Source organism: Solanum tuberosum, unplaced genomic scaffold, assembly GCF_000226075.1.
Source record: "Solanum tuberosum cultivar DM 1-3 516 R44 unplaced genomic scaffold, SolTub_3.0 scf00134, whole genome shotgun sequence".
In the NCBI taxonomy this organism is placed as follows: domain Eukaryota; kingdom Viridiplantae; phylum Streptophyta; class Magnoliopsida; order Solanales; family Solanaceae; genus Solanum; species Solanum tuberosum.
In genome coordinates, this window is record NW_006239062.1 from 1,034,798 (window position 1) to 1,062,722 (window position 27,925).

General features: G+C 35.1%; 5 protein-coding genes across 6 annotated transcripts; 3 read left to right on the plus strand and 2 right to left on the minus strand.

Moving 5' to 3' along the window:
- Window positions 1-2,801: 2,801 nt before the first annotated feature.
- Window positions 2,802-11,553, plus strand: LOC102596335 (long chain acyl-CoA synthetase 9, chloroplastic). The gene is made up of 12 exons (XM_006351848.2): window positions 2,802-3,013; window positions 4,375-4,831; window positions 5,043-5,123; window positions 6,400-6,666; window positions 7,085-7,216; window positions 7,312-7,485; window positions 7,581-7,810; window positions 8,841-8,958; window positions 10,286-10,417; window positions 10,509-10,643; window positions 10,792-10,998; window positions 11,226-11,553. The coding sequence occupies exons 2-12, from the start codon at window positions 4,385-4,387 to the stop codon at window positions 11,391-11,393; spliced, it is 2,091 nt and encodes a 696-aa protein (XP_006351910.1). The 5' UTR covers window positions 2,802-3,013; window positions 4,375-4,384; the 3' UTR covers window positions 11,394-11,553.
- A 440-nt stretch (window positions 11,554-11,993) lies between these two features.
- On the plus strand, window positions 11,994-14,219 carry LOC102596663 (subtilisin-like protease SBT3.3). Its single transcript, XM_006351849.2, has 3 exons — window positions 11,994-12,226; window positions 13,511-13,608; window positions 14,137-14,219. Exons 1-3 carry the CDS (start codon window positions 12,060-12,062, stop codon window positions 14,202-14,204), a joined length of 333 nt encoding a protein of 110 aa, XP_006351911.2. The 5' UTR covers window positions 11,994-12,059; the 3' UTR covers window positions 14,205-14,219.
- Window positions 14,220-14,497: 278 nt separating this feature from the next.
- On the minus strand, window positions 14,498-15,674 carry LOC102596996 (short-chain dehydrogenase reductase ATA1). Its single transcript, XM_006351850.2, has 3 exons — window positions 15,570-15,674; window positions 15,075-15,448; window positions 14,498-14,937 (listed from the first exon to the last, which is right to left on the minus strand). Exons 1-3 carry the CDS (start codon window positions 15,626-15,628, stop codon window positions 14,513-14,515), a joined length of 858 nt encoding a protein of 285 aa, XP_006351912.1. The 5' UTR covers window positions 15,629-15,674; the 3' UTR covers window positions 14,498-14,512.
- A 2,787-nt stretch (window positions 15,675-18,461) lies between these two features.
- On the plus strand, window positions 18,462-22,895 carry LOC102597321 (calcium-dependent protein kinase 11-like). The gene is made up of 7 exons (XM_006351851.2): window positions 18,462-19,255; window positions 20,525-20,668; window positions 20,787-20,939; window positions 21,018-21,133; window positions 21,821-21,988; window positions 22,185-22,409; window positions 22,611-22,895. The coding sequence occupies exons 1-7, from the start codon at window positions 18,685-18,687 to the stop codon at window positions 22,749-22,751; spliced, it is 1,518 nt and encodes a 505-aa protein (XP_006351913.1). The 5' UTR covers window positions 18,462-18,684; the 3' UTR covers window positions 22,752-22,895.
- Window positions 22,896-23,264: 369 nt separating this feature from the next.
- LOC102597648 (uncharacterized membrane protein At4g09580) lies at window positions 23,265-27,268 on the minus strand. 2 transcript variants are annotated; one of them, XM_006351853.2, is made up of 5 exons: window positions 27,107-27,268; window positions 26,668-27,034; window positions 24,757-25,027; window positions 24,470-24,640; window positions 23,265-23,797 (listed from the first exon to the last, which is right to left on the minus strand). In XM_006351853.2, exons 2-5 carry the CDS (start codon window positions 26,955-26,957, stop codon window positions 23,666-23,668), a joined length of 864 nt encoding a protein of 287 aa, XP_006351915.1. In that variant the 5' UTR covers window positions 26,958-27,034; window positions 27,107-27,268; the 3' UTR covers window positions 23,265-23,665. The 2 variants fall into 2 exon arrangements, with proteins under 2 accessions (XP_006351915.1, XP_006351914.1); XM_006351852.2 differs by having other exon boundaries at window positions 26,668-27,268.
- Between the last annotated feature and the right edge of the window lie 657 nt (window positions 27,269-27,925).

The window sequence follows — 27,925 nt, forward strand, 5'->3', positions numbered from 1 at the left end:
ATACGAAAAAATATCCTACAAATGAATTGAAGTTGGTTGTCAAATTTTTGCACTTAAAATATGGAGGGATTATTTGTATTGAGTTTTTTTTCCTGAAGTGTTTACTAACCACCGTAGCCTAGGAGTTGAACTTGAGGCAATGTAGATGGATGAAACTATTAAATGATTATGAAGTCACCATTCTCTATCATTCAGATCAGGGTTGGATTGAGTAAAAGGCTAAGAGCATGGGTAGCTTGACTTGCTTCACATTTACCAAACATCCATGGGCTAGGAAAGTGCAGGCTTTGGCTAAAGTCTAATTCTACTTGAGATATCTGAAATGGGTGGATTACCAACTAATATAGAAGCAAGGTCTATATACTGGATCAAATTAAGGCTGGGCAATTTGAAAATGTAAAATTGAGTAAGATTTGTGACAAAGTTGTGCAAGGTGAGGCCAACGAGGCCATTCTTGATGGTGACAATGTTTTGCGTATCAAGGGATGAGTTTGAGTGCCCCATGTTGGAGATTTAATACCTACCATTCTTGTTGAGGCTAATAGATCGAGAAACTTTGTACATCTTGGTGTGTGTGATTTGAGGAAACATTATTAGTGGGGTCAAATAAAGCAAGACATAGTTGATTTTGTGGTCAAGTGTCAGAGCTGTCAGTAGGTTAGCTTAAGTACGAATATCAAAAGTCTGATGATACACTTCAGTAGATACCCTTTTCTGATTGAAAGTGGGAAATGATAGCTATGGACGCTATTGTTAGATTTCTCAAGACCTTAGGGAAGTATGATTGGATATGATTTATTATAGATAAGTTGACTAAGTCTGCACATTTGATTCTAGTACAGGTAATGTATAACATATAGAACTTAGCTAAGGTATATCATAAAGAGATAGTTAGGCTGCATAGGGTTCCCATTTCGATTATTTCTGATAGAGATATGTAATTTACCTTTAAACTTTAGGTAAAATTACATGATAAGTTGGGAACTAAATTGGATCTTAGCACAACATTTTACCCTCGAACCGATGTTTACTTCAAGTGGAAGATTCAGGTATTGGAAGACATGCCGCACTTGTGTCATGGATTTTAGGGGTTATTTGGATCAATTTATACCTTTGTCTGAATTTACGTATAAAAATAGTTATCATTCGAGCACTGACATGACGTCATTTGAAGTCTTGTATGGGAGGAAATATGGCGCCATTTGAGGTCTTGTATGGGAGAAAATGTAGATTTCTCATTGGGTGGTTTGATGCTATAGAGGTGAGACTATAGGGTACATATTTTTTAAAGGATTTGTTGGTGAAGGTAAAGTTTATTAAGAAAAGATATTGGTAGCGGCCTAGAGCAGGCAAAAAAAGTACGCAGGTCAAAAGGTAAGAGGCATACACTCTATGGAGAGTGAGATTTATGGAGGGTGAGCATATGTTGCTTAAGGTGTTACCCGTGAAAGGGGTTATGCGATTTGAAAAGAAGGATAAATTTAGTCTAAGATATATTAGATTGTTTGAAATTCTTTAGTGTGTGGGGTTGGTAGTATATAGATGGACATTAAGTTTGACAGTTCACCCGCGTTCCATGTGTCTGTATCGAAAAAGTTCCATGGCGATGGTAATTACATCATCCATTGGGATTAACATGAGAATCTCTCTTACGTAGAGGAACCTATTTGTCATTCTTGATAAAGTTGTTCGTAAACTGAGGACTAAGAAGATTATGTTTGTAAAGTTTTAGTGGAAGAACCATACGATTGAGGAGACCACTTGGGAGACCGAAGCAAACATGCGTACCAAGTATCCGATGTTATAACTTTGGTTGGTAAGAAAGCACTTGGATAGAATTTTCCTTGGATGAGACTTGGTAAATTTCAAGGTAGGCCAGTTTCTGATAAAAATGTGGTATTGCGGGTTCAAAAATTATCTATGATCTGTGGTGTAGCATTTACTAAGTTTGTGTTTAGATTATGTTAGTAAGGATCTTAGTGATCCATAAAAACATTCAAATGAGATTATGTTAGTAGCATTTACTAAGTTTGTGATTATACTTATACTTGTTGACTGATGAATTGTTGCTATGTGTTGAATGTTTGGTCAAGTTGTTGTTTAACTTATGTGTTGCATATTTCTAACCTAAGCCGGCATATGATACCTACCTGTACAAAGTGATTTGTACTGATACTATCATGTACTCTTCTTTTGTTGAGTGCAAAACACATTCCAGAGGCTCCTCCGAGACCCTAATTCTAGCGTGTACCAACACACTTTTGATCCAAGGGCGAGCACTCCATTTCCAAGTTACCCATGAATCTTCATGGTAGTCGTCCTTGTCCTGTTGTCCATCATCCAGACAACAAGACCCTCTAATTTATATTTAGCCTTGGACATATCTATTCGACTTGGTTTACTTTAGAAGTTCTTGTACAATGACTTTTTGTTTCTAGGAATTTACTTAGATGTTGATTTATTTTCGTACCAAACTAAAATATTGACTTTTATTTATAAACTTCATTGAATTTAAATATTGTTTTATTTTTTTTTAATGATCTTAAATTGCCTAAATCTTGGATTTGATGGTTTTCTCTCACTAAAAGGTTAGTGTGGGAGCTACTCATGATCATTTGAATCGTGACAGTTAAATTTTTCTAGAAAAAATAATCTATGAAAATATGTTCAACCATTTTAATTAACAACAAAATATAAAAATATGAAATAATAAATTTAATAAATATAAAATTGGGCCAAATGTGAGTAATATAAGGGAGTTTAGAAAGAGGGTGGTCCCTAGATGACTGGAATTAGAGTGTACAATCTCCATCACCCAAATCAAGCGGTAGCGTACGTGTTTGATCGAAATCAGAAATAGTTAACACAAGAAAACAAGCCTTTGCAGCTTTTTAACAGTAGCTGAACTGTTAGGCTGAAACTCCAACTCTCTCTCGATCCCTCCGCCCAAACCTTAATAAACCCCCCAATACCAACACCTCTCTTTTCTCAATTTCTTCCATTCTTCTTCAAGGTATGCTTTCCTCTTCTTCTTCTTCGCTGCTCCACACATGGATGTAATCACCAGTAAATTGAATAATAGCGGTTGCCTCCATTTATTTTTCTTCCAGTTATTGTTAATGGCAACTAATGTTTAATGTGTTGCTAATTGGAAGGCTAGAGATTTGATTTTCATTTTATTCACCTGCATTTTATTCAATTTTTATTGAAGCAGTTTGAACTATCGGTTAAATTGTTTGAGCTTCCTAGATTGTGAGTGTTAAGTTGTCATGATTATTATTTTTTTTCTTGTAAAATTGGACTCGATACAATTTAGGAATTGTAGCTTAATTTGTTTTAGCTTGGACTGCGCCATTTTTTTAAGTAATAAAAAAAGTGGAAAAAAGGTAAACAAATTAGGATTAGTAAATTACCACATCTCTCAACCATTAGGTAGTTTTTGTCTCAATTTGAGTTCACTTGTTGATATGATGGTTATATTTTTACGGAGTATTTGTTAGATAGAATTACTTGGTACTTGTTGTTGTTGTTGGTAGGAAGTGACATGTATCCCGTCGAATTGCTGTTGTTTCTGGTGGGAGGTGATGGGTATCCCGTCGAATTGTTGTTGTTGCTGGTGGGAAGTGACAGGTATCCCGTTGAGGTGCACACAAGTTGACCCAGACACCATACTTATAAAAAAAGAAGTCTAAAAAAGTTTCCTTTTTATTTTTCTTAATTTGTTCTTGCTTGCTACCAAATGCATATCTTTTGATGATTTCCCTTTAGAATATAAGAATGGAAAAAGAGGACAACAACAACAACTACATACTCAGGGTAATTCCACAAGTGGAGTCTGAGGAGGGTAGAGTGTATGCAGACCTTAGAGAGGTACATAGGCTGTTTCTGAAAGACCCCTGCTCAAGTGCAGCAAATTAAAGTATTTACGAAAAAAGGGAATACGACAATGGGGAAAACATGCCAATTAGCAAAGGGAGCTATACAGAGCATCAAGGGAAAGGAAGCAGTAACACACCGAAATAATGTGGTAACGGAAAGAATGGAAACGGAGGAAGAACTCAAAATATGACAAAATATCTGACATTGTTGAATTGCAGATGTTCTTGGTCTTTCTTGTTCCTCCTTGTTGCAGGGGGAAGGAATTCATGTCTGTAGTATAATTACCGTTGAGAACCTTTTTGTTGTCTTCCCTGTCTCCTTAGATGATACATATAATTCACTTCCAATTTTAGGGGCTAATTATTTTAGAAGTTATGTTGCATATTTTGGTAATCATTTTAATCTAATTTTTGATATTCTTGGTTTAATCACTCTCGAAAACATTAACCAATATCTGCAACCAGTCTGAGACAGTGTATTTTTTGCTTTTTTCAGGGTAAATTAGATGGGGCCTTATGTTGCTGGTGTTCTTGTTCCTCTGGTAGTAACTATTCTCCTTCAGAATAGAAGAAGTCGAAAAAAGCGAGGCTTGCCTGCTGATGTTGGTGGTGAACCTGGCTATGCTATCAGAAACAGTCGGTTCAATGCACCGGTAGAAACAGCATGGGATGGAATCACAACCCTGGCAGAGCTTTTTGAGTATTCATGCAAAAAGCACTATCACAAGAAGTTACTAGGAACTCGGAAACTGCTTTCCAGAGAGATGGAAGTATCTGCAGATGGAAGGTCATTCGAGAAACTACACTTGGGTGATTATGAGTGGTTGAGTTATGGTCAGGCATTTGAGATTGTGTGCAATTTCTCCTCTGGTTTGGCACTACTTGGGCACCAAAGAGAAGAACGTGTGGCCATTTTTGCTGATACATGTGAAGAATGGTTAATGGCATTACAGGTACATATCTGTTCTGTTCTAACTGAACAAAGAGGTTTCTTTTGCAGTCTTTGTTTGCACTGATGACCATTTGTAGATTCGAGATATACTCCAAGAGACAGTATTCTTTTTTACTAGTTTATAGACGACTAGGATTCTAGTAATATCCAAATCAAGTTTTTTTTTTTTTCCATGTCAATGAAATAACATTGAGTCACTTTGCTTACACCAGAGTTGCTTCAGACGCAATGTGACAGTGGTTACTATTTATGCATCACTTGGTGAAGAGGCCTTGTGTTACTCACTAAATCAGGTCAATTATCTCTCTTGCTCTATCTTTCTTCCTGTTTCTCTCTTTTTCTCTCACTCACGAATCAGTTCATGCATACAAAACAGGTTCAAGAATAGTGTTTAATGCATAAGAAAGAGATCATACTTGGAGACTTGTACTAGTGACACCACCATTATGTGCCCAATCCTGGATCAGATGTAGTAATTGGAACTGTCTCAATTAATAAAGAACAAAGAATACTTTTATAATGTTGGCCTGAGGTGCTAAAAATACTTTTCCTAGTTATGATAGAAATTGAAGATCTCGTCTCGTGAAGTGACATGCAATTTCAAGATTATCAATGTACAACTTTAGGATAAAAGATCAGGTATGGTAGAATGATAATCATATTCACTAAAACCTCGAAGTCAGTTATCAGATATGACCTTGATGTCATGTTAACTCATTCTTTTAACTGATATCTGTTGTCAAGCACTGGTCTGACTTGCCTTCTCTACTTTCTTTAGTTTTTGTGGATTATTAGATCTTCATTTTCGACTGGTACTGTCCACTTAAGCGTGTGAAGCAGTTTGAAATGAAATATGTTTTCTTCCATACCCCCCATGTAGGTCAGAATCTGCTTTTACTTATATAACTTCGTTGAAGTTCTATAGGAGACAGTCACACAAGGAAAGCCTTAAAACATAGAAGATATTAAAATACTCTAGACAGTGGTATTGTAAAAAAGGTAAATTGATAAATGAAGTATTGTAAAACAGGTAAATTGATAAATGAAGTACCCACGCCGATGAAATTGTTTGTTTCTGGGTGAAGCTGATAATCTCTGGCAGAGCCCCACATTAGATTTGTTCTTTTTGGATCTATTTGAGGGTGTCATAATCTCTTCAGTGAACCAATAACATGCTTCTGGCTGAAATTAGAAAAGCACAGCATTCTACTTTTACAGCTAAACTCTGACTTATCCATGCAAGGTTTTTTCTTGTAAATCAGTAAAGGGTTAACTTTATTTTAAAAAATGTTAGCCAGTACCAATATAGTACCGCAGCAACTCATCCATTCAAGACCTAAATTTCAAGAACTTGAAAATTGACAATTTGCCTCCATCATACTTCTATTTTAAATTCCTTTCTTTCAGATATTATTGCTGTGCTGGAAAACAAGCTATGGGAACCTTAATCTGATACCTATGTATTGCTCATTAGATATTTCTGTGTTTTCTTGTACTCTTTCAAATGTTCATTTCTGTTCTTTTCAAGTGTTGCTACATAGCTTGTTGTCAACTAGCTCTCTTCTCCAGACAGAGGTTACTACTGTCATTTGTGGGCAAAAGGAACTAAAGAAACTTGTAGACATTAGTGGACAACTTGATACCGTCAAACGTGTGATATGCATAGACAATGAGATTCCATCAAGTGCCATCGTTGCTGCAGGGAGCAACTGGGTATTGAAGACCTTTTCCGAGGTGGAAACTCTTGGCCGAGGAAACCCTGTTGACCCAGATTTACCTCTTGCAGCTGATATTGCAGTGATCATGTATACCAGCGGAAGTACTGGTCTGCCCAAGGTTAATTGCGACACTCTCAATCTTCTGCTTCAAATTGGTGAAAATAGTCTTATTTTTTTCTTGGTTGGAAAATTACGTTTGAGCCTTAGCCATTGGAGGAACAGGTGATTGCCAGTATACCCATAAAAGTAGATGAAAGAACTAAGATAATAGTATAAAAGAGAGAGAAACGCATAGAAAACATGATAATTGAATATAATAGTGACTCGGGATTTTCTTACTCTTGTTTTAATTCAAGATCTTCATGGTAAAGGTCTAGGAAATGCTTAAAACGTTTGCCACTGTGTAGTAGGAAAATTAGATTTTCCTAACTTTATTCCATTTTTTTCTTCCTCATGCACCTGGATGAGTCAAAAAATCTCTAGGAAGAAAAAATTACAGTCATTACAAAATCACTAACATTTTATCTGGTGCACAGGGTGTGATGATGACACACAGGAATGTTCTAGCTACAGCTTCTGCTGTTCTGACAATTGTACCCGGTCTTGGAAGTAAGGATGTTTACTTAGCATACCTGCCGCTTGCTCATATTCTCGAGCTTGCAGCAGAGGTAATGTACCAATTTTGACCAAATTTGTTGGGTGTATGATTTATTCATGTCTTTACTTTCTTTCTGTTAAGTTAAAAATCTGATATTTTCTGCAGACCATAGTACCTGGGATTGGTGGTTCTATAGGATATGGTTCTCCTCTGACCCTTACTGATACTTCAAATAAGATAAAGAAAGGAACAAAAGGAGATGCCTCTGCGTTAAGCCCAACTGTGATGGCAGCTGTCCCTGCCATTCTTGATCGGGTTCGAGATGGCGTGCGTAAAAAGGTATAACTGAGGACTCAAAATATATATTTTCTTAGTTGCTTCTGCATACATAGTACATGTTGTTGGTACGTAAAACTAACATTGGTAAAACTCAGGTAGATGCTGCAGGCGGATTATCCAAAAAATTGTTTGATTTGGCATATTCTCGTAGACTGTCTGCAATTAATGGTAATTGGCTTGGAGCTTGGGGCTTAGAAAGACATTTCTGGAACCTTTTAGTGTTTAAGAAGGTTCAAGCAATTCTTGGCGGCCGTATCCGTTTTATCCTGTCAGGAGGAGCTCCTCTCTCAGGTGATACTCAGAGATTTATCAACATATGCCTTGGGTGAGTAACTCTGAAATTATTCCCCCATTTCTGATTGTGGTAATTTTGACCTCTCACCCCAAAAGATGGTGATCTAAGGGATTCACTAGTTTAATATCACATGAAACTAATATATAAAGTTCGAATTGACCTCTTAGCATGATCCATAAGCCATTGAGTTGATGGTCTAAAGTGTTTTGTTGATATACACAATGTATAATGAGTTACCCACTTCTGGAGATAAGATTGCAGCAAGAGTAACCTTCTCAACTTCAATACCACCTGCTTCTTATAGTCTCCAGGTTGATCTGGCTGCACATAGTATCTCTTTCAACAATCTAATGCATACATGAAATCTCACCACTTTGCACTTTTTTACCAACTGTCTATAAACAACGTACTAAAGAGTTGGGTAGTTATTGTGGTGGAATTGGGAACTCTTGTTGCTGTCTTGCCGATGAGAGGTGTATTCCTCTCCTTAGGTTGTAGTTGTCACTAACTGTCCTAATATAAAGTGTCCAAAGAACACTTGTTGATGTTCCTCAGGGGTTTGTTCTACCCCTTAAGTTCTCTTTGCCATTGTTTCTGAAATAATGTCCAATTTATAAAAACTTCAACGTAACGATTGTTCATGTTTGCCTATCTGCTGTTCTAATGATGTAAATCTAGAAGCTGATGACTTGAAAATATATATCTGCCTTACCTGTTTGCTGGATTGTAGGAAGAGAATCCGGAGAAAACCTAACCTTTAGACTTTTAGAGTGGCCATTTATTTTCTTGTGTTCACCCTTTGTTCTAATTAATAACTAGCATCGTGAATTACTTGAATGATGAAATTCAATGGTAATTAACAAAAAGCGTGATGCTTTAATAAAGGAATCCACTTCCATCAAAATAGACATGTTCTGGTGTGGGTTAAATTGATACTTAACTAAATTATTGTCAACAATAACAGTGGCAAATAATATGCAGCTTTACATTGTTTTCTCTTCTTGCTAGCATCTTTTTTATTTCTGCAGACTTCTCATCTTACTTGGTTTATTTTCCTTAGTGCTCCAATAGGCCAAGGTTATGGTCTTACCGAGACCTGTGCTGGTGGAACATTTAGTGATTATGATGATACTTCTGTTGGACGTGTTGGTCCTCCACTTCCTTGCTCGTACATCAAGGTAAAGAAGAATAAGCAGAGTCAAAGCTTAACATTCCTCTATATCCGTGTATACTGCTATAGTTATTACTTCATTTGTCTAACCAATTATGAGAATTACCCCATTTTCAGGTCAAGAATTATGCATTTCAAACTTTAAGAAAGCATTGTAGTAATCTTATTACTTACATCTCTCACATTTATTTGTTAAATCTTGTGGTTTGCATTTTATCTTTTATGTAATGCTCTTGTTCCTGTGCCTATCCTTATATGGTTTAAGTTTCAGATGGTTCCATTGTAAGTTGACAGAGTAGTAGATAATTATGCAACTAGGAAAAAATTACCCCATTTTCAGGTCAAGAATTATGCATTTCAAACTTTAAGAAAGCATTGTAGTAATCTTATTACTTACATCTCTCACATTTATTTGTTAAATCTTGTGGTTTGTCTATTTTATCTTTTATGTAATGCTCTTGTTCCTGTGCCTATCCTTATATGGTTTAAGTTTCAGATGGTTCCATTGTAAGTTGACAGAGTAGTAGATAATTATGCAACTAGGAAAAATTACCCCATTTTCAGGTCAAGAATTATGCATTTCAAACTTTCAGAGAGCATTGTAGTAATCTTGTTACGTTCATTTCTCACATTTATTTGTTAAATCCTGTTGTTTTCTTTTCATCTTTTATGTAATGCTCTTGTTCTTGTGCCCATCTTTATATGGTTTAAGTTTGAGATGGTTCTATTGTAAGTTGATAGAGTACTTGACCATGATCCATCACAACATCTATCACAATGTTTGTACTTCAAGGGTGTGTTTGGTACGAAGGAAAATGTTTTCTTGAAAAATGTTCTCCGGGAAAATAAGTGGTTTCTTACTTATTCTCTTGTGTTCGGTATGTAACAAAAAGATAATTATCCTAAAAGCATTTGTCTATAATCTACACAAATACTATGAGGGGTGGGTAGTTTTGGGGATGGGGGCTACATGGGTGGGGGTGAAAATGAGGTGTGTCACAATCAATGTGGAATGCCACTGGTGGAGCTTGTTTTCCTACTTCCACTTGGGAAGTCATTTTCCTCATTTTTAAGGTACTTGTTTTTCCTAGAGAAGATGTTCTCCAAAACTTTGACCAACCGAACATGAGAAAATTGGAAAATATTTTCCTCCATACCGAACACACCCCAAATATCTGTTCCCCCCTCATTACATTATAATCATCTTGCTTTCCAAACTTTTTTTGTTGTTCAAGTCATGAGAAACTGTAACAGCTCTATAATTGCTTCTGAATCATTTTTTTTTAGGTTTCACCAGATAATACTCTTAATTAATGTAGTACTTTCATCTGTAGTTGATAGATTGGGCTGAGGGTGGATATCTAACAAGTGATTCCCCAATGCCTCGAGGTGAAATTGTTATTGGTGGACCAAATGTTACCGTTGGATATTTTAAAAATGAGGAGAAGACGAAAGAAGTGTACAAGGTACTTATTGCTCTAAAATTGTATGCTCCGATGAGTATTTATGTTACAAATGTGACTGGTCGATAAATTACAATTTTTTTGCTGTACTAAGGTTGACGAGAGAGGAATGAGGTGGTTCTACACAGGTGACGTAGGGCAATTTCATGCAGATGGTTGCCTTGAGATAATTGACCGTAAAAAGGACATTGTTAAACTTCAACACGGGGAATATGTTTCCTTGGGGAAGGTGTGATCTAGTATTTTATATGGTATCTTTATTCTAGCATATGAATTATATGCACATTGTTAGATGAATTTGTCCTGGTTTCACTACCGCAACTCCCCACTTTTCTTTTCATCATTTGCTCATGTGGGAGTTGATATGTCATGTGCAGGTTGAGGCTGTTCTTATCGTCAGTCCCTATGTTGACAATATAATGTTACATGCCGATCCTTTCCATAGTTATTGTGTAGCTATAGTGGTGGCCGCTCAAGCTGCTGTGGAAGACTGGGCTAGGAAGCACGGAATTAACTTTGTCGATTTTCAAGAGTTATGTCAGAAGGAAGAAACTATCAAGGAGGTGTATGCTTCCTTAGTGAAGGTATTTCTCATACATGCAAAGTTATTGAGCTTCTTTCTGTTTTCAGTTATCATAAGCAAAGATGTATTTTCCTAATCCTGCTAACCTTCACATTTGTTGGATTAACTGGTTTTGGCATGTTTTAACATTTTTTCTCCATATTTCCGGAGTTAAATCCTTTGTTGTGTAGACTGCAGTTTGGTGAATATTATGGTTTCTCTAATTCATTGAACATGTGTCTTGTACAGGCAGCGAAGGGTGCTCGTTTGGAGAAGTTTGAGATCCCAGCGAAGATCAAGTTGTTATCGGAAGCATGGACACCAGAATCTGGGCTTGTGACTGCAGCCTTGAAGCTGAAGAGGGATGTCATTAAGAAGGCCTTCTCACAGGAACTAGCTCAGTTATATTCATCATGATTGATTGATTTTACAGAGATAGCAGCTCTTTTCTTTTAACTAGACCCCCACCCCCAAGTTTCTTCAATAAATATTTGTAAAACTATAGCCTTTTTGATATGCGTTTATTTTTGTTTCAAGTAATCCTTTTGAGCAAAAAAGGTGAAGGTTGTTTTTAGTCCATCGCACAATCTGGGAAGATACAACTATAGCATGACAAATGAATTCCAATTTGAGGTGAAGATCACACCCAAGTTGTCAAGTCAACGAAAAGTATCAAAATGACACAATTCAATCTTACTTTAGGTATTCAAAATATACAAGACTTATCATATTTCTCAAGTGAAAAGAATTGCCAACTTTAGAAAATTACCCATGAATTCCTCCAATTTTTATTTTTAATCTGAAATTAGTTGAGTCGGATTGTTGAATGGTTGAGTAAGCAAATATGAATTAATGGGATGATTAAACAAAAAAACTGACCATTTCTTATGTCACATTTTGGCAAAATGCCAAAACCGAACTGGTAAAGCAGGCATGCAACCAACGCGTGGCAAAGTCCTCCAGCTGTAGCCTGCAGCAGAGACACCATTGTTTTTCTTTTCTGTTAAATATAAAAGTTTCAAGTGCCTCACTTTGCTAAGATTAATTATAACCTTGTTAATTATTATCAAGAACATCAAAGTGATGCAGAAAATCCAAATCATTTTCTTGGTTTTCTTTTTTGTTGCAGCAATGACAGATTCTGAACCACCATCCACAGAAGCAAAAGTGTATATTGTTCATACTGAAAATCCTCAAGATCAAGACCCTGAGGAGTTTCATATCAAGACCTTAGCTTCTGTTCTTGGCAGGTTTTTGTTTTGTGTCATTTTCTTGCTTGTATAGATTTTGATTCTTACTAATTTAATGTTTGGACTTGTCTTTCTTCTTGTAATTTCATTTGCATAAACCTTTTTGGGCATAGACAGACATATTCCCCATTCTTGTTAATTTGGCATGTTGTAAGTGGTAGAAAAGAAAGTGGATACACACTTATTCTTGTTAATTCTGTTAAATATTGCATTCTGATGCTTCAATTCTTGATATCTTTTAAGGTGGGGGAGAAGATAGTTTTTTTTTATGTTTATTTGAGAATTTTGAATGAAGGATTATCAAAACTTAGTTTTTGAACCAGCATTGGATTTGTTCATCCACATTGATAAAGGAAATGCTAAGATACTTTGAATGTTAGTATTTGCTTAATAACAGAAATTCATTTAGTATGACTAGCTAAGCAAGTCAATTCTGGGAATGCTGTTCCAAATATTGGCTCAATTCTACCTCCCACATCCAATTCTTCCTTCATTTACAGCTTTGGAATTCTACGGCCAAAATCACATATATTTGTGTCTGTTAACGAGTCGTTTGGTATGAGGTATAACCGTATAAGGTATAATAATCCCAAGTCGTTTGGTGTGAGGTATAAGGTATAATAATTCCAGGTATAAATCCCAAGTCTATTTTATCATGCGTTTGGTTGGAGGTATTAGGCAGTCTTGGATTATTTATCCCACCATTTATACCTTAGTGATGACTTGTCTCGGGATAACTAATCCTGAGATAACTTGTTCCCAACCAAATGACCCTTAATATAATGACCTTCTAATGTTGACTTTTGATTAGTTAGGCTGTACAGTATGATACCTTTTGAAAACTAATATACTATAGTAATATAAAAAATCCTCTATATAGATAGATATATTCTTTCCTGTAGAGGTTCCCTTCGGAAACAGCTTCAATACCCTCCCCGACTCCACTTTGTGGGATTTCACTAGCTATGTTGTTGTTGTAAAACAGTACGAGACCGTTGATAACAAATATATTAGTACCATCAAAATTCCTGTAACTAGATACACGTATATTTTCCTGTAAAGACTAAAATCAATGCTCAACTTTACCAAAACTTTAAGTGAGAACAGGATAAAAGTAAATCCTAATTATGCATGCTTGGTTAAAGGACTCTGATCAGCTGATAAGTTGTTGAGTTTCCAGATCCCTTTTTTTTTATAGTACAGGTGCATTTCTATTATTCGGTATACGTAAGATTGAAAGATTTAAGATTGAAGTATTTACTGACTGATCTTTGTGTAAAAAAGTGAGGATGCTGCAAAGGAGGCTTTGATTTACAGTTACAAGCATGCGGCTAGTGGGTTCGCTGCCAAGCTGACTCCTGAGCAGGTTTCTGAGCTTGCAAGTAAGTTTTATTGATTCAGTTGAACCCCCTTGCACTCTCGTAGTTCCACCCCTGACTGAACACCACATAATTCAATGATTTGTTTTGGAATGAATAAGAAGTGATGAGTTCACGAACTTGTGATAGACCCTAGACCCCCTCTTCTCTGTATCTTTTTAGATCTTATAAAAATAAAATGATCAAACTTATACTCTTATATTTCCTATCAAAATGCTTAATGCCTACGTATTTTGATAACATGTGGTTATTCAGTTCCTTCATGATGATTATTACATGTAGTTGTAATGAGAGTTGAGAAGGATTTTTAAGAATCTTCCATTTGTTTATTCGGTTTGAGAAACCTTATAACTGGTTTCGGAGACAGTATGCATATCCAGATTTTCTTTTTTTCCTGACTGTGAATATGAACTTGTTCGAAATTTAGTCATTGGTGGCTTGGAGGACATTCATCTTCCTATCATAGCACAATACAGCAGCATATAGTATGGCTTTATAGCTGAACTAAGTTGTCATTTTTTCCTTTGGCAGAAAAACCTGGGGTCTTGCAAATTGTCCCAAGCAAAACCCTCCATTTACATGGACCGGAGCGTATGTGAAAACCAACTCTTGCGACTCCATCACAAAACCAATCTACCTTGATATGTGTGTGTATACGTTTGTGATCTATGTTTTAACAGTCGGAAAACTTGGTGATGTGAATCGTGCTTAAATAAATGAAAGTAGAATGTGTTTAACATGTGATACGAAACATAATACATAGACTGTGTCTTTTAAACTTGACCTTCTGACATCTATGCCCTCCAACTTTGGATAGTAGACACTTAAACTTAGAACAAATAGACGCACATATTCTACTCAGAAAGTACATAGAGAAATGTATGACTAACTACCTCTATTCTTTTCTTCAGTCATTGTATATAAAACTCATTTGACTAAAAGCTGAAGTGTAACCCCCATCAATAACTAGATTATGTCCAGTTACAAAACCAGATTCATCACTAGCTAGAAACAACACAGCTTGTGCTACATCTTCTAATCTTCCACCTCTCCCACGTAGAAGACTTCCTCTTTCCCCTACAATTGAACCCACTTCATTAGGCCTCAGTTCTGTATTACCAAGAAACTTTTGAAACTCACTCACAAGCATCTCAGAAGGAACACCATGAGGTGAAATACAGTTAACTCGAATACCGTGAACCCCTAACTCACAAGCTGTGCTTCTTGCAAGTCCTAAGATTGCCTCTTTAGACATTGTGTAGGAATGAGATGCCAATCCTCCCATTATAGCAGCAGAACTTGATGAACATATGATCGTGCCCCCGCGCTTGCCTGCACAAACAACATATACTCTCTCAGTTTCAATTTGTTTGTCTGATTTTGACTTGACACAGAGTTATGTGTCAATTGAGCTGAATGGGACGAGTTAAAAAGTAGAGAGGTTATTGATTCGTTCAAAAGTTACTTGCCTGCTATCATTGTCCGTGCAGCATGTTTGATACCATGTACAACTCCATGAAGATTTATAGCAAGGAGTGTCATCATCTGATCCATTTTGATGTTTGTAATGCTTCCTCCAAAGCCTGCAATTCCAGCATTGTTGAACATGATGTCTAATCTTCCTTTCCATTCTACTGCAACTTTCACAGCTGATTCAACTTCTTCTTCTTTCGAAACATCGCATCGCACGTACCGACCTCCAATAGATTCAGCTAAACTTGTACCTACTTCATTCAGTATATCTGCAATCACAACATGAGCTCCATTTTCAGCAAAAACTCTTGCTGTTGCTGCTCCTATTCCTCTTGCACCGCCCGTTATAACTGCAACTTTTCCCCTCAACCTGACACAATCCGAAGAGTTTAAGTTCTATACACTGACAGATGATTAGTAATATAATTTAAATTCAATGAAATGCCAATAAGTATATGTTCAAAGTTTGTATTCAATATCAAAATACTAACCTTTGGGGGGACAATATTTGTACTAAAGTATCCTTTGTTTCACTATTATTGTGATCCATTTTAATCCAAGTACAAGATAACAACAATTGAAATTTAACAAAATGATCAAAGATATTAACTATGTATAAATAGTAAATAATTCCAGTGAAGAGAATGTGACCAAGTATATTAATAGCAAAGGAAAAATAGGTTTGTCATATATTTTTTGTTTTACAACTATATCCTACCAGAAATATTTTTTGTTATACATAAGGGGGAAAAAATGCATTTCATGCCTGGATTTTCCATTATCAAAATATTAGTTTTAAGGGGACATTAATTATTTTTTAAATCTGATGATAATCTTTAATTTATAAGAACTTTCAAGTTTAACATTTTGAAATTTAACAGAATGATCAATATGAAATCTGAATAGTGATATGTTCCATTTTAACTTCAGAAATTACTAATATCAGCTGTATGCGTTTGGTTGATTCAATACGGTTCACTTTTAGTTAGGGGTTTATATGACCGGTTTGATTCGGATTTTTCAAATATCAAATTAAATTATTTGTGTCAAATTTATAAACCAAACCAAATTAATAAAACTCGGCCTTTTTTGGGTTTTTCAACCTCAGGTTTTTTCGGGTTGGTTCTGGTTTTTCAAATGCCAAACCAAACCATTTGTGTCAAATTTTTAAATTTTTAAATCAAACCAAACTAATAAACCTCGGATTTTTTTTGGGTTTTTGGACTTTTCTGGTAAAGTATTCATACAAACATATAATTAACTTGTGCTCCAAATATTTCTTTAGTCCAACCAAAATACAACTATCTAAGGTGTTTCTAAAGAAAATAACACAAAATATAAGATGAGTGATGACACTGAAATATTCAATAAAAAATAATAATGAAATCGTTATAAAACAAATATTGCAAATTGATAAGTCATAATGAAAATGATCATAATTTAAAAGTACTAAATCATACTAAAATAAGTCTAATAAGTATTAATTACATGATTAAACACTAAGGAAAAAATTAAAATTAGATTATGTATGTTAAATGTCTAAACCAATGTAAAACTAAAGAACAAATATTCAACATTATTGTCATTCTTAGTGTAGAATTAATTTATTTTGTTAGCATTAGAATTGATTTGATTTTGAATTGAGTTTTATTAGAGTTACTAATATTTATGGACTATACCTTTATTGGACCATTCAAAATTTTAAGTCTAAAAAGTCTTGAAAAAATATGTTAAAAGATAAAAATTATGAAAATGTATAAGGAATATTTAGAAATTACATCAAAGTAAATACTTTTATATAAAATAAATTTTAAAAATTATATATATAATGTCGGTTGGTTTAGTCTCAGGTTGACCTTTTTTAGTTACAACCAAACCAACCCAAGTATAGTCGGGTTTTTTTTTCTCAAACCAAACCAAGTTAAACAAAATCATTAGTTGGATTTTTTTTCGGTTTGACTCGATTTTCGGTTCGATTTTATACACCTCTACTTTTACTTGTCACTTATTCTTTAAATAAATTTTCAATTTTACTTGTCATTTTGACATATCAAGAAAATACAATTTATTTTTTCATATTTTACCATCAACATTAAATACTTATTCTTCAAATCATTTTCCAAGACTTAATACTAAACATTATTTAATAGAAATAGTTTGATAAAATACATATATCAATAATTATTTTCTTAATGATTATGCCAAATCAAACAATGACGAGTAAAATTGGACAGAGGAAATATAAGTTTTATCATTCCTATAAAAAAAAAGATAAATAGAAGAAAAATTCAGAGAATATCTTTCCACTTAATTATGTCAAGTATACGTTATCGTGGTATTCACTACCAAAAGTATACAGCTGCATATGAGTTCTCCTTTAGTTTTCCACCAAAAAGGTTGACAAAAACTGAAAATGCCCCACTTTAAAATATTCTAAGGACTATAAATGCATCATTTAATATTAATATAATACATACACTTAAATTTGGTATAATACATAAACATGACTCTTAACTTGACTTCAACAGATAACTATGTCCTTCAATTTTGAGTGTGCATAAGTAGACACTTAAACTTACATAAAATTGAATAAGTAGACACACGTGTCCTACATGACATAATACACATAGGATGTCACGTAGGACACAAAATTGTCATGTAGGACGAATGTGTCTATTTGTTCAATTTTATACAAATTTAAATGTCTACTTGTGTACACTCAAAGTTAAAGATAATAGTTATAAGTTGAGGCCAACTTAAAAGTCATATTGATGTATTATGCCCTTAATTTGTATAAAGTTGAACAAATATATACATGCATGATGCATCCCATGTGATTACATGTATTATGTCATTTACACATGACATATGTATCTACGTATTCAATTTCATACAATTTTAAATGTTTATTTATACACAACATAAATATCAATTGATGATAAAGTTAAAAGGAAACACATATTATTTCTTTTAAGGGAAAAAAGTTAAAATATGTTATCTAACTTTGAAAAAAGACTTATTTATGTTACCCATTAAAAGTTTGGTTCATCTATGCTATTTTCATTTGACAAAAGATTCATTCACACAATTATTTGTTAACTGAAAACAATTTCAATTTTGCATAACCATTTTTTCAGCCACGTCATTAATTAAATCATATTTTTATATTGAACTTTGAGAAAAAAAACTTATTTATGTCATCGATTAAAAGTTTGACTCATCTGATGAACAAAACTCTTAACGAATGACATAGATGTGCCTTCTCTCGAAATTCAATGACGAAATCTTTCACTTTCTTTAATATTCATGAAAAACATTGATCCAAAATAGAAAGTTAAGGATGAGTTGGACATTTTCTTTTAAATAATGCAACGTGACTCCCTTCATTTTCCCCAAACGCAAGTCCAAGTCAACTTGAGACACCATATTCCCCGCCAGATAACCATGAAACAAAAATCAACAAACACAAATTCATAAATTTTCCTCAAAATCAATAAACAACATCTCTATTTTTCTCAAAAACAAGAAACAAAAAATCAAAGATTAGACAATAGAAGAATACATTATCAAGAAAAAAAAGGAATCTTGATTTCAAGAATAGCAAAAATGGAGATCCCTAAATCTGAAAATAGCAAACCCCCAACAGTTTCATCATCAACAAAATCATGTATGAATGTTCTTCCTTATCAAACCCCAAGAATAGGTGAGCACTATACTCTTGGGAAGAAACTAGGGCAAGGTCAATTTGGTACAACTTATTTATGCACAGAGAATGCAACAGGTCATGAATATGCCTGCAAAACAATCCCAAAAAGGAAGCTTTTTTGTAAGGAAGATTATGAGGATGTGTGGAGAGAGATTCAGATAATGCATCATTTGTCTGAACACCCTTATGTTGTTAGGATTAAAGGGACTTATGAGGATAATCTTTTTGTACATATTGTTATGGAGGTTTGTAAAGGGGGTGAGCTTTTTGATAGGATTGTTCAAAAGGGGCATTTTACTGAGAAGAAAGCTGCACAATTGATGAAAACTATTGTCAAAGTTGTGGAGGCTTGTCATTCTCTTGGGGTTATGCATAGAGATCTCAAACCTGAGAATTTCCTTTTTGATAGCTCTGATGAAGATGCTAAGCTTAAGGCTACTGATTTTGGTCTCTCTATTTTCTATAAGCCAGGTTTGCTTTCTTCTTGAATTTGCTCATGGGGTTGGCGTAATTTCATCATTTGGTTAAAATTTAATGATTTTCATTGCTTCTTGTTGATGACATTCTTGAAAACCATCCTTTTTCTATATTTATTATTGTTTTAGCTTTTTCTGTGTTAGTTTCTTTTGAAGGTACCTTCTTTTTCTGCATTGATTGATTTCCTTTATGTATGTTTCCATTGAAGAAAATGTGGTCAACATCAATGAAAAGTTATTTGCTGGCTTTTCTATCCTATTTAATATGTTGTTCTTGTTTTTTCTCCTTTAAAGTTTACATTTGTTTTGGTTTACTTTAAGATTTCATTAATGAGCTTCTTTGTCATCTGTCTTGTTAAATTCGCTTTGGCAGTGGTAGAAACTTTTACTGCTTTGTTGGTTTCCTAAAAAGGTTGAACTTTACCTTTGGTCTTTTGTATGATGTAATGGAACTCCAAGTGTAGAACTTCTTCCTGCAACTCTTTATACTTTAGTTTCATCATAGTATGCTTGCCTTCTCAGCAATTCAAGAGCCCACTTTTTCTTTATGTTAAGGCATAATACATAAATATGCCCTTTAACTTGGCTTCAGCTGGCATCTATGCCCTCCAACTTTAGGTGTGCACAAGTAGGCACTTTAACTTGTATAAAATTGAACAAATAGACATATGCATCCTACGTGGCATCCTACCTGACAATTTATGTCCTACGTGGAGTTCTACATGTATTATGTCACGTAGGACACATGTGTGTACTTGTTGAATACAAATTTAAATGTCTACTTGTGCACACTCAAAGTTAAAGGATATAGATGTCAGCTGAAGTCAAGTTAAAGGACATATTTATGTATTATGCCTTTTGTTGATATGTCCTTTTTTTTTACCTCCATCTTAGAGTCAGATTCTTCTTCTTGACTTGTTAAATGCAATTATTTCATCTCTCAACAGTGATCTTAGACGAATTAAGGAAAAAAAACTTGGGTAAAACAAAGCTTGGCAGTAAAAACAATCTGGTAAAAAAGACTCCTTTAGTGAGTTAAAGGAAGGGACATAAAAGCTTCCGTACAGACATAACATTGAACCAAATATAAATTTCCATTATGCACTTCGTGTAAATCATAATCGCATCTTAAGCATGGTAATTCCTGATTGCTCTATGATCAAATTTTTCAATGATCTGCTGTGCTTGTGATGAAGTATTGGACAATTTGAGTGTGCTTAATAATGTAACCAACTATCTTCCTCCTTCCTATTTTGCCTTTCAGGGCAGTATTTCTCAGATGTTGTTGGAAGTCCATATTATGTTGCTCCTGAAGTGTTGCACAAATACTATGGGCCTGAAATAGACGTCTGGAGTGCTGGAGTCATCCTTTATATCTTGTTATGTGGGGTTCCTCCTTTCTGGGCTGGTAAAATTTTTACTTCTGATTATTTTGTAGCATCTTTCTTTTTAAACAGGAAGATCAAAGACTAATTCTACTTCTCTCTCTCATGCTTAGTTTTCTTTTCTCAATTTTTGACTCGCAGAGACAGACAATGGTATCTTCAAACAGATATTGAAAGGAAAGATAGACTTTGAATCAGAACCTTGGCCTCAGATTTCTGATAGTGCAAAAGATTTGGTAAAGAAGATGCTCACCAGGGATCCTAGAGCACGATTAACTGCGCATCAAGTTCTCTGTGTGTTAAGCTTTTGAAGTTGGTCGAAAATCAATTATTTCATCTTCGGCTTGGTAGTTAATTTGTTCATTTTTTCAGGTCATCCTTGGATTGTGGATGATAATGTTGCTCCAGACAGACCCTTGGGTTCTGCAGTTTTGTCGCGCCTAAAGCAGTTCTATGATATGAACAAACTTAAAAAGATGGCTTTACGAGTGAGTACTCTTTTATAAGCTTACCTTCTTTTCTTTTAATTAGCTTTTTAGCTGTATCTTTGTTTTGATGTTTGGTATATGATATGCCTCACATAAGTATTTCTGCACTAGCTGTTATGAAGATATGATGCAGTTTCAACTAGGCCTCTTATGTTCAAACATGTTTAGAATGTTGTCAAGATAATTTCACTCGTAGAAGGATCAACATGCTTACTTTATGTTATGATTTGATTGATACCGTTACACGATGCCGTTCACTGAGTACCTAAAAGCAGTTTTATCATTTGCTGTTTCCCTAGTGCTTTGCCATTTGGGAATCTGAACTTGGTGTATTTCAAGATGACTGAAAAATGTTTGTTTTCATAAGAGAATCATGAAAACTTTTGGACTTAATGTGTATTTTGATATTGTTGAAGAGGTAGTGAGATCTAAATATGCGCAATGACATTCTTACTAATGTCATGCTATCAAGTTCCATTTCCCCTCAAAAAAACTTGGTACTGTTGAAGTATATTTAGCCTATTTCTGTACAGTTCAGCAAGAATTTACTTGAGAAAGGCTGATTCTTGGACCAAACAAAATTAAAAAACTATCTTTTCTGATCCTCCATCTATAATACAAGATTTTTACCTAGTTCGAACTTTGGATGCTTGCGTTGATTTTATACTTGAATTACTATCTAAACAGGTCATAGCAGAAAGGCTTTCGGAGGAAGAAATAGGCGGCCTAAGGCAATTATTCAAAATGATTGACACAGATAACAGCGGAACAATCACATATGAGGAACTAAAACATGGTTTGAAAAGAGTAGGATCTGACTTAAGAGAGTCTGAAATCAAGGCCTTGATGAGCGCGGTACTTGTTCTTTATTCCGTCTCTTTATATAAGTTCCTGATTGGCTATTCGTGAAATGTTCAGTTTGGATTGTGCCCTCTTTGGACAACTGGTAGTAGGATTTGTTCAGTAGATAAGGATAGGGCCGTAGGGGTTATAGACTTATAGTCCATTCCACACAAGCAGCAAAATAACATGGCCAGAACGTTTTCTGTAGGCTGACTTTGACAACAATGGCACTATCGACTATGGTGAATTCATCGCTGCAACATTGCATTTGAACAAGATGGAGAGGGAGGAGAATCTGCTTGCTGCATTTTCCTACTTCGACAAGGATGGTAGTGGTTATATCACCATTGATGAGCTTCAACTAGCTTGCCAAGAGTTTGGCTTAGGTGATGTTAAATTGGAAGATATTATCAAAGAAATTGATATAGACAATGTAAGTCCCCATAACTTTAAACTAATGTTCCAGGAGAATTACAGATGTTAGTTGGTTTGTCTCAGCGTACTCCTCACACGTGAACGTAGTTCTTTTTCTTTTCGTCAACCAAACACACGTGAAAATATATTTTGGTTTCTTTGAAAGGCCGTGAAATTTGTACTCAGGATCTCCGAGTTAATAATCTTTTTCGTTTGGCAGGATGGACGCATAGATTATGGGGAATTTGCAACTATGATGAAGAAGGGAAATACAGGACTGGCAGCCAGAACAATGAGAGGCAATCTGACCTTCAATTTGGCAGATGCTCTTGGAGCCAGTGACAGTGACAATGGTCAATAGGAGATTGTTTTCCATTTGTATAGCATCATCAATGTTAAATCCAATTCATCAATGTAACTTTTTTTATAAAAAAAATTCTTGTGATTCAGAAGCCTACATAGTTGGCTTAAGGACATAGTTATACAGATATTGTATTTTTACCAACTTTAACTAAATACTACACTTTTTTATTAAGGTAAATTATAGTGGTTGTTCCTTTTTTTCAATTAGAGGACCTGTCCTTCAATTGGGAGAAGTTCGAATTCCTTTTCATGAACCTCTATGTAATGATGATCCACTCACATTTTATGTGCGCAAACAACTATACCGGCCTTTAAAAAATCAACTGTGTAACATGTCTTGCATGTTTTCTGCAGAAAATAGAAGAAAACAGTCATAAAGTGAGCACTTCAGTAAATTCTTTCACTAGCTTTTAGATCACAAAAGGAGTACAATGAGTTCCTTGACCATTCACTATATTTCCCAGCTTCGTGTTTTTGACCAAATTTTGTAGATGAACTTGACAGAAAACAATTCATTAGAATAGCTCGCGACATTGCATTCATCTATGAAGGGAATTGTAATGACAATATTATTGTGTTACAATCAGAATCTTTTTACTGTGAGTTACTTTTCGCATTACATTAAATACTATAGCCTATCACCTTTGGTTTCAACCGATTACAGGGAGTAATCCAGTTAATATAAGAAAAGGGCAAAGAACACAGTATGGAACACTTATCAGCACTTGTGATTGCCGCAGGCAAATCTGTCTGTCACTTGAAAATGCCTTCTCCGCTGTGATTCAGGTACTGGAAAATGAAAGGCTGTTACCTGAGTCCTGCCGGCTGCCACTCCAATTTGCTGTGAAGTCATAATAAAGAAATCTTCAAGTCCCTTTACAAGGTACAATCTGTTGGTCCTTCAAGAAATCTCTATTCATATATCCGCTTCCTCTTCAAGATAGTTGGCAAAATTATGAGAGTGCCAATGAGGAAAAGCACAGACAAGGTCTTGAAATCATATAGATCTTTGACGGACTTCAGTTCCCCAAGGGTTAGGCCAGCCTAGCAATTTGAAGAATGACAGTAGCACTTATGAGGTCAGAATGATACAAAAGAATGATCGGTTGGATAGCACAAGCAATATTGACACATTCGAGATATCAACCAAAATGTGCCAGCTCAGCCTCGAGTCCTGCCCAAAGCTAAGTTGGCTGCAAATTGTTGGGATCTTTGGTGTGGGTGTGACTTGAGAGACGCAAAAAATAATCCCTCAGAAGGTTTAGGTACATGCGCATAAGGCAGATCAATCACCAAATTATTCAACTACAGAGTATTTCAACATACTATTCTGCCCAATATTTCTCAGTTCATTAGTCCACTTTATTTTCCTTTTTCTTTTACTGGAGTTAAACAAAGAACCCTCTTGATAAAACCACCCCATCACTCCCACACAAAGTTGCAACTTATCTGTGACAGCTAACTCTCCTGCCAATCAACAGATTAATCATGGTTTATTTTATACTATACAAAAAACACTTGCATTGTTGAAGATGAACCATGCAGGTTATTCTAGAACTTCTTTACCAGATGTATCAATAATCGATTCAGGGATACAACAGTCTAAAACAGACTTCAAGGAGCAGAAAATATAGACAAGCAAGAGAAAGTGGGGAAGGAAAAAATAAAAACAAAAGGAAGAAAGAAACCGCGACTATTAACAGAAGAAAGACTTACCTTCACTGTAATATAAGCAGCTGGGATGAGACCAATCACGGTGGCCAAAAAGAAAATATGGAATGGTATATCCACAATAGGAGATGCCAAATTGATGAAAAGATTTGGCAATGTTGGAGTTATTCTCAAAAACAGCATGTAGTTGAGCAACTTATCCCGACGTTTGACTATCTAAAACCAAAACATTTCACATTAGTGTGCAGTGTGCACCAGAAAGAAAGCTACGATGAATATAGTAAATAAAGAGGCAGCACATCACTAGCAATTGCTTTAAGAAGATTACAGACCTCTGCCTGGAAAAATCTCAACTTTTCAGGCCACATCCAGTTAACTATAGGCCTGCCGATCAATTTAGACAGAAAATAGCAGGATGATGCACCAGCTGTTGCATTAAAGACAACCAGGAGAAGCCCTCTGAAAACACCAAAAAGTGCTCCAGCAAGTAAGGACATGAAAATTGTCCCAGGAATCATAAATGTCTGCATGAATATGTATGTTGAGCAGTAGCCAAGAATAAATTTTGTGGGGTAGACTTCCGCATACATTCCGAGATTATCCCTGGAAAAAAAACTAATATTAACATTGAAACAAAATAGAAGTATAGAATCAGCTGAGAAAATAAGGGCACACCTCGTAAAGCAAGCGATACAATGTCAAATCAAAATTAAGAAAAGAAAACACCATTAGCAGAAATTACATGAAAATTTTCAATCGTAGAGCAACAATGCAAGAAGGTGGAGACCACCAGAGAGACCACGCGAACTTACTGTACTTCTCTTTCCTTTTGATAAACAAGACGTCCCTGACGGCCAGTAGAGCAAGGTTCGAAACTCAGTGGATAACGACCTCTCTATTCTTTCCACTTAAATATAGGCTTTTGTCTCGGGAAGAATTCGAACCAACGACGTGCACCCAACCCACATATCACACACTGCGCTCTTACCACTAATACAAAATCCTGCTGGTGATGCCTACTTACTGTACTTGGCACCATACCTGGAAAATTTTGCAATTACCATTGTCGGCATTCCCAAGCCAAATGTTTTAGGGTCAATGTGTATCCAACCTGTTTAATTTTCTTAATGTCACTTGATCATATTTCTTGTGTCAGATATTTCCGTAAGAAAAATAAAGAGTAATCTAATTTTCTCCAAATGTTTCTGTAAGTCCAAGCTTTTGAAAATAAAAGATGCGGTTTTTTCTGATTTTGAACCAAATGACAAGCACAAAACATATCAAATGAATAATGTGCTACCTTAAACATCTTCAACAGGAAAAAGTGACAATCTGTTGCATCCCCATACTTTCTCCTGTTAATATTATTATCATCACTTTTTGAGGGGGCAATGCACATCCATGCTCACAAGAATTTGAATCAATGATAAAGCCACAACCCCTCACAAATATTAAGGGAGGTGAATCAAATGTGAACAAGAAAGTCACAATCCATATAGTAATAACTGAGTGGGCACGATTATTGGTTAAGGGGTTACAAGAAACAAGTAGAAAACCTTGTGACATTCACAATAACTACTTCCTAATACAAAAAGTTATGAACAACAAACCTCAGGAACATTTGAGGCCTAAAAATGCCGACCCGTCATGCAACTGCAAGAGGTTGGACAGTGCCATGGTAAACAGTTGGTGCTTTCCTGAGAAGTAACTAAGAGTCGGAATATCCAATTTCTAACTGAACCTCTGCTATAACCTTCAAATGACAAATTCAGGGGCGGAGCCATGTAGGGGCAAGGGGGTTAGTTAGTGGGAAATTACAGTATTTATGCATTGTTAAAATTATTTTTTATGTATCTATAGTAGAGGTTGAACCCCCTTTGGCTTTTTCGTGTGTTTACTTTACATATTTTGGACCTCCTTATTGAAAATCCCGGCTTCGCCACCAATGACAATACCATTCCTTGAAGAAACTAAAAAGTCAACTAAAAGAATCACTAACTTGCAAACTACGCATATGTATAACAAAATCACCTAAAGTATGAGAATAATTTGCCCTGAATACAAATATATAGTAGTAGTATCTTAGTAAAAACAGGAGCTTATCCATCCCAGAAATGCAGTATAGTTCCACAAAAATCAATTCTATCAACTTCAACTCATAATTTCCAATACATTACCTAAAGATCACAGAAATGCCAAAATGAGGAAATATTAACAAAAATAAAAATAAATCAATACCCTACTTGAGAATCCGGAGATCGGAGATGGTACGAGGCAGCTTCAATTTACCATACTCAGTAGGTGGCATTGACAAGTATAAGCAAAACAATCCTGTTGAGAACACCAAAATAACCCCAAAAGCTGCTGCAAATTCCCAACTTGACAATGGAAACCTCCCTTCCTTAAACCTCTTAGCTGTTGGCGAATCCAATTCAGCTGCACACGACATATCCATACTCTTCTTCTCTTCTTCATCCCTTGTAACCAACCGACTTGTGTCCACCACTATATTCCTCGGTGCAGCCATTGACATTAACAAACACTCTAATCTTCAATCATATTGATCCAACCACAAACTTCAAACTTCCAAGTGTACTTCAGCTCACAAATCTAGCCAAAGAAAAATCCCAATAAATTACTGAAAATATTTCAAACTAAAGCTAAATCAAGAACAAAACAAACCCAGATTTTGTTTTCTGAAAAATCCGAATGGAAATGAATGAAATTAGCAGAAAACAGAGTATTGGGAGCTGGGTTTCCAGCACAGTATACACAAAGAAGAAAGGAAAAAAAAACTGCTAACGAGAAAGGAGAAATATATAAGTTAGGGATTTGGATATTTTCTTCTATTGTTTTATTTTTTAGAATTTTTTTGTTTGGGATAGTTCCTTTTTTTTTTATAAAGTATATGCTTTTCTTGATTTGGTGGAGATTGAAAGAAAGTGAGAGCAAAGATGGGAAGGGATGCACGAAGGGAAGATTATGAGGGGCGTTTATATAAACTTTATACTAACAGACATATGTGTGTCATAATTTTATCCATCAATTTGACATTTATTAAATATCGAATCGACGGATAAGATTGTGCTATGTGTCTCTATTTAGTCTTTCGTTAGAGTGAATGGCATATACACTCTAGGTTTTAGATGGTAGGGGCACCAATATCCTAAAAGTATGATGGAGGTATCTACATACCATTCACGATAGTTTGAAAGTATATTTGTCTTTTTTCCGTTTATTCAATAATGAAACTCAAAAAATGAGATCCAATTGGATTTTTCTATTAGACTTACCAGGAAAATAAAAAGAAAGGTAGAACCCATGGTGTGTTTTGAAGTGAGTTTTTGACTAAAATCATCCCTGAACTATGATTTAAACCTAAAGTACATCCTTGTATTATGTAAGTGAACAAAAAACATCCTTGCACTATTCAAAAAGTTACAAGATTCATCCTTCTGTCTATTTTTTTTAAGAAACTCATGCCACCAACAAAAAATGTGT